Source organism: Camelina sativa, chromosome 20 (genome assembly GCF_000633955.1).
Source record: "Camelina sativa cultivar DH55 chromosome 20, Cs, whole genome shotgun sequence".
Classification (NCBI taxonomy): Eukaryota; Viridiplantae; Streptophyta; class Magnoliopsida; order Brassicales; family Brassicaceae; genus Camelina; species Camelina sativa.
In genome coordinates this window covers 24,722,758-24,728,769 of record NC_025704.1, presented here as the reverse complement: position 1 = coordinate 24,728,769, position 6,012 = coordinate 24,722,758, and the positions used below count along the sequence as shown (strand labels likewise).

The following is a 6,012-nucleotide window of genomic DNA, read 5'->3' as shown; positions in this document are numbered from 1 at the left end:
AGTTTAAAACAGCCAATATGAAGGAGAAATATCCAAATTATTGATTATTATTTTAATATTCTGTGAACAAAAAATAAATAAAAAATAATATCGTCGTCTAACTCAGCCACTCAAAAACGATATTGAAGGAGATAAGAGCCGCAAAACCAGAGAGTCACCACCGAGTCGCCGTGACTCGGTGACACAAATCGTTTTCCAACAAAAAAAATGGCATTTGCAGCAGCATCGACTCCATTTTCACTCTCTTCCATGGTTCCCACGCACCGTCGTACCTTCAGACATGTTTCGGTACCTCGAGTAATAAACGCCAGTCTTTCTCCGGATGTCTCTCCTCTTCTCCGAGCAGCTCACCACACCGTAAGAGTTAAACCGGAAAAAATTGAATCTTTACAAATTTAAAACATCAAATTGCTATGATCAATAAAGAAAAAGATCGTTCGTTGAATCCCAATTTCAAATGGGTATTGTGAGAATTGTGTTAGAAGTTCACAAAATTGAAGAAAGATTGATACTTGATAATTACAACACTTTGTCTGGTAAATGTTTTCAGGTGGATAGTTATGTAAAGAGTGGGATGGTTATTGGTTTAGGATCTGGAGAAGCTTCAGATATGGTTATACGTTATTTGGGTCAGCAACTTCGTTCTGGTTCTTTACAAAATGTTGTTGGTGTACCAATGTGAGTCTTGAACTCCAGTAAAGATTCAATCTTTGTGTTTGATTCTGTTCTTGATATCTCTCTATTCATTAGTACTTGGATCATAATTCTCCTGGAAGTTGAGTTTTTGTATGCTTCATGATGATTAGTCCTTGACCTTCTTTCGTTCAGGTCTGCTAGAAGCGCTAGTGAAGCAGCAAAGTATGGAATCCCCTTGGAATATTTCCGAGATGATAATCAGGTAGTCGTTTCCCTGCGGTTTCTAAACCGATTTTCAGGTAGACCATCTGAGGTAATGTGATAAGCGCAAAGCCTATCTCGAGTGTTAAAGGAAATAAGAAGAGTTAAGAAGGATTAGGGATTAGAAAACAGTACCCAGATTAGATGAGATAGAGAAAGAGGCGGAAGAGAAGAGATAACTTGATTGAGATATTAATGTCATAAGATAAGGAAGCCCTAAACTTGGGTTCCATTTAAATACAACTTCCATAATTAAAACGACATAGTACTGAATCAAAGAGAGACTCTACTTCATCCAGTGTCTTACACACACTTAAGCTTCCTTCAGCCACTTTTCTCAAGATGTTTCTTCTCCCATTGCCTGGCTTTTCTCCCACTCGTCCTTGCTTTCTTCCTCATAAACGCCAAAGGAACCCTTAGCCTATCATAATGTTTGAGGTGTTGGTTCCTTTGTAGATTGATTTTGCATTTCATGATGCTGATGCTGTAGAAGAGGGTTCGCTTATCGCAGTTATTGGACGGCGAAGAAGTTCACAGGAAGATGACTATATTCTGAAACAAAAGGCTAGTGAGGTTTTCGTCTAAAATTTGCAGTTTTGATGATAATAAACTCATTGGTTAGCTTTGGGCTTACAAAGAGAGATTTACAATGCAGTCTATTGTGAAAGCAGCTGATGAGGCAGTCTTCATGATAAAGGAAGAACAATACAAAGCCAGCCTTGAAGGTTCTATCCCTGTTTTAGTTCAATCTGTAAGCAAATACCTACAAATGAACTTCGTTTTAGTCCCACTGTGAGGGCATTTTACAATGCAACTCAGAACATGGAAATCCAGAATGACCTGTGAATTTTTGGGTGCAGCTTAATTGGTTGGCCATAGCTGAGGAGATAGATGACTTGTATTTAGGCGATGCTGAGGTGTGAGGCCAGTTTGGTTCTGTCTCAAATGTTTTCTCCGGGTTTTGCTTCTTATCGATTGTGTTAAGCCTCGTCTGGCTCATATGTCATTTTCTTTGTATGTATGTGTAAAAGGTGTGGAGAAGAGCTTCCGTAGGAGATGCAGGTCCTCTCGGAGGAGACTTTCCTATAGTTACCAGTGATGGTCATAACATTCTTGATGTTATATTTACAACTCCAATTCCAAGCCTCGGTGAAAGCTCTTACTGCAACCATTAAAACTTGGTGCATGTTGTTGATAGATGGTATATTTGTTAATTGATGTGAAATTCTGCAGCTAACGTGGCTGAAAGCCTGGAAACGATTGATGGCGTTGTGGACCATGGACTTGTTATCAAAACTAGGTTAGTTTCAACTTTCGAATCATGGGTCAGGTTTAGTATGTTGTTGGTCGGTCTTAAGAATCCATTCTCTGCTTTTGGCATTACAGATGCTCGGTGGTGATCGCAGGAGAAACTGAAGTAAGAACTGTTACCTTGCAGACCAGTACAGTGGAGAATGGTGTATAAACCAGAGATAGAATCTGCTGTTAGTAGTTTCTTACGTACATAACCGAGCAAGATAGCTTAGTGTGTTCAGAACCAAAATGCCAGTCAAAACCATTAGAGGCTTCTTTTACAAATTATACATTCAGTTGATAGAGCAATGTTGTAACTCTTTACAAGTTCACTGTGTCAAAAAACCAGTAGCTTCTTCCATGAGAAAATCACCAACAATGCAAGCTCGAGCTCCAGGGCGAACAGAGTTATGACTAGCCGAGGGGTCTACATATATTCCTGTGGATCTGATTTTTGTAGTAGGACAATCGGGTTTCCGGATCTGAATAGCTGACTCAGATGTGAAGTCGGGTATGAATATCTTAAAACTTATATTTTTATCCAATTTAAGAGTACATATTTGGAAAATTCATTCACAAAAAGCATACACTGTCATCATCTCTATCCAGAAAAGAGTTCATGGTTTGAGTAGATAGTAGAATAAAGGGTAATACGGTAGCAGAACAAATTTAGACACCGAGAAATGTTATTCCTGTCATTCACTAGCCTATTATGAGTTTGGCTCAGGCATCTGCTTTATTGATCTTGAACTGATCTGTTAGTCTAAAGTGAGCCATTAGAAGCCACACCAAGTTTATGAGCTCACCGCCTCTGCTTAGTTTCTCCACGTGAACCGTGGAATCACAGTAACAAGCTGCATAGCAGAGAAGTTCCACCCACACTTTGCTCAGTGTGGGTGGAACTTGATACACTTATGCACACCTTTCTTCTGACACTCTTGTGGCTTCCAACGCAGCTTTCTAAAACCAAGTAACCAGTTGAAAATCTTTCTTTTAGTGTTTGAGGTTCTTCGGGGTTGTCCTTCAAGCTCTAACTGCAATACATGTCCAGTCTGAGAACAGAAACAAGACGATGGATATGAAATCCGAAGCTATGCCAACTGCAAACAGCGTGTAGGTAACAAAAACATCAGCTCCATGAAATAGTTTTTCTTTCTTGGGTTTCTTATCAAAGAGGATAAGTGCAGCCACTAGGGTGCCAGAAGCAAGGATGCGTGAGAAAGTTCCAAAAACAGTATGAAGAACCGCGATCTTGGTGAATAGAGCATCATAGAGGAAACCAAGCTCAATCTCAATGATCCTCAAAGCTTCTTCTGGATTCTTCAAATTATCAAAAGTTTCTAGGCTCTCTTCACGCTCCCTGAAGCTGAAGATAAGGTTGACAACAAATCCCTTGAATGTGTTGAAGAACTCATAAGCATACTGAGCAATCTCAAGATGGGTCAACCCTTCTCTGTTCTTAGGCCTATGTTCCTTGTTAGTCTTATCAATGAGAATGATCTTGGTGGGTAGTCTTGCCTCTTTCTTGGCCTTGTACTCCTCCATGAGCTTCACGTAGTTTGGTCCTAGATCTGGTGCTTGAATCATAGAGTCCCTAAACTTGTCCAAACTGGCACTATACAAAGCCGTGTCCTCTCCAGATACTTTATAGTCCCAGAAACAAACACTAAAACTATAATCACCAAAAGGCTATTGGGTAGAGACTGGAGAACCACATAGCCACAAGCAATTGCATGAAAGACAAGCCCAAAGACATGTCTGAGCCAGAGAGCGTTATCTTCAAGCGTGAAAGCTGTGATTGTGTCTGGTCCACCAAGATGCAAAAGCAAGAATGCTGCCCACAAAGCCATGAGCTCTTTTCCATCTAAAGGATCATCTGGTTTGGGTTCTTTACCTTGGTTCTTGGAGATGAGACCAACAGCGAAAATAGCAGACGAATCTGCTAATCGATAAGAGGACCAAACGAGCATGATAAAAGCCTTCTTGGTGTGCGTTTCCTTAAAGGAGAGAAGCAAATGAGAATGGTTTGAAGAGTAAGACTTAAAATGATTACTCCTCTTATGTTTCATCTCTCCCACACTTTGATGAGTTCTAATACTACTTCCAACATTTTTGCTCTCTTGAGGAAAAAAAGACTAAAGCTTCTTCCGTTATTGATGTTTTTGTGAAGTCATTGATGTTGCTTTCGGTAAGTCGTTCTTTTTACGGTAACAGTAACAACTTAGGATTTCTATAAAACCAACCAAAAAAATAAGAAATGTTGACTCATAGCAACCAGGTGGTCTTGTTTGACTCGCAGACCAGTGCAGTGGACTGGACCCAATTAAAGTTAAATTATCTTTGATTGACTCATTGCAGACCGTGGAGGATAGTATGATTATGAACTAAAGACTTCCTCTGGTTCATATTAAATAACTGAGCAACATAGCCTAGTTTGGTGAGAACCAATTTGCCAGTCAAAAACATTAGAAGCCTCTTTTACAAATTATACATTAAGTTCATAGAGCAGTGTTGTAACCTCTACAAAGTCACTTTTTTGTAAACTCAGCAGCTTCTTCCAAAAGAATCACCAACATGTAAGCTCGAGCTCCCAGGAGAAAAGAGTTCTGACTAGCCGAGGGTTCTACTCATTCCTGTGGATGTTACCTTTGTGGTAGGTGAAGTGACTCCTACAATCCAGATCCAGAAAATTGTGCTTAGCGGTTGGTTTCTTCAAACAAAGATAAAATTTCTTTATAAATCTAACTTCATAGGCCAACATAGAGCAAGCCATCATTTTTTAGAGATTTTACTAGTTGGGAGGATTATAACCATTCACGGAGGAAGACTAAGAGGTCATCAAATCTTGGGATTGGTGCTTCTAAAATTCTAATAAGGATTTTCAAACTCATCAGTTCAAGGTGCATGAGCGTTTCTGTGTAAGTTTAAATCATATCAAGATGAATTCTTCATAATGCAAATAAGATAACAAGTTGATAACAAAGGATCAAAGGAATCACACTCTCAGGAAACAGAAAAAGAAAAGCAATTTAAAACAAGGCACTCATCCAACTTTGCAAGTTCAAATACCATTAGCAGACTAGTAGAGATTGCAGCTAAGTTATGGAGTTCAGTCACTACTCACTACACAAGGCCACACAAGTCGGAACAATTCAATTTCAATCGAACGAGACATCATGACCAAGCTAGTAAGCTACACATAACTTTGCAAGCTAAGCAATCATCGGCAGATATAGATTTCAATTTCAGTCAAACAACTTAAGACTAGTAGAGATAGCAGCTAAGTTTAGAGGTTCAATCACTACACAAGGCCAAGCTAACTGAAACGAGTTCAATTTTAATTAAACCATCAAACAGATAATAAAGGCTAACCAAGTATTCTACCTAATGTTGCTGATTCTGGTGATTTGGCGGAGGAGGTGGCATGCCAGGACGAGGTGGAGCAAACATCGGAGCACCACCAGGCGGAGGACCCATTCCAGGGCGAGGCGGAGGAGGTCCTTGCATCCCATGAGGTGGAGGAGGTCCTCTCATCATACCACCAGGCGGAGGAACCATCATTGGCCTTTGTCCACCATACTGAGGCGGTGGTGGACCAGGATACGGCGGTCTCATACCATAAGGTGGAGGAGGACCACCTTGACCACCGAAAGCAGGCGGAGGCGGAGGCGGCAATTGTCCCGGAGGTCGAATAATCTGCGGTGGTCTAGAGATCTGTGGCTGCATCATATTAGGAGCAGGTCCACCAATTCCACGAACAGGACCAGATAATCCCGGCTGAGCTTGAACCAATGGACCAGTCGGTACTCCACGTCCAGCAGC

At 40.7% G+C, this 6,012-nt stretch overlaps 2 protein-coding genes and 1 pseudogene across 6 annotated transcripts in view; 1 reads left to right on the top strand and 2 right to left on the bottom strand.

The window, feature by feature from the left end:
• On the top strand, positions 46-2,595 carry LOC104771619 (probable ribose-5-phosphate isomerase 4, chloroplastic). Of its 5 annotated transcripts, none has more exons than XM_019242465.1 (9): positions 46-357; positions 551-678; positions 829-901; positions 1,354-1,470; positions 1,553-1,648; positions 1,758-1,814; positions 1,929-2,046; positions 2,131-2,197; positions 2,284-2,595. In XM_019242465.1, the coding sequence occupies exons 1-9, from the start codon at positions 208-210 to the stop codon at positions 2,360-2,362; spliced, it is 885 nt and encodes a 294-aa protein (XP_019098010.1). In that variant the 5' UTR covers positions 46-207; the 3' UTR covers positions 2,363-2,595. The 5 variants fall into 5 exon arrangements, with proteins under 5 accessions (XP_019098010.1, XP_010494479.1, XP_010494477.1 ...); XM_010496177.2 differs by having other exon boundaries at positions 47-357; positions 829-898; positions 1,354-1,461; XM_010496175.2 differs by having other exon boundaries at positions 47-357; positions 829-898.
• Positions 2,705-4,507, bottom strand: LOC109131438 (annotated as a pseudogene).
• LOC109124781 (small nuclear ribonucleoprotein-associated proteins B and B'-like) overlaps positions 4,565-6,012 on the bottom strand; it is a 5,251-nt gene continuing 3,803 nt past the window's right edge. Inside the window, exons 2-3 of the mRNA XM_010496174.2 lie at positions 5,575-5,987; positions 4,565-4,859 (exon numbers count right to left, since the gene is read on the bottom strand). Coding sequence (XP_010494476.1) covers positions 5,575-5,987 — 413 coding nt within the window. The 3' untranslated portion in view covers positions 4,565-4,859. The remainder of the gene's footprint in view (positions 4,860-5,574; positions 5,988-6,012) is intronic.

Bases quoted from the DNA above. Each gene is read 5' to 3' on its own strand.
- LOC104771619 (XM_019242465.1), top strand. From the start codon at position 208: ATGGCATTTGCAGCAGCATCGACTCCATTTTCACTCTCTTCCATGGTT. The intron at 1,471-1,552 runs GTTTTCGTCTAA...TTTACAATGCAG, and splicing joins TGAAACAAAAGGCTAGTGAG to TCTATTGTGAAAGCAGCTGA. The intron at 1,815-1,928 runs GTGTGAGGCCAG...TATGTGTAAAAG, and splicing joins TGTATTTAGGCGATGCTGAG to GTGTGGAGAAGAGCTTCCGT.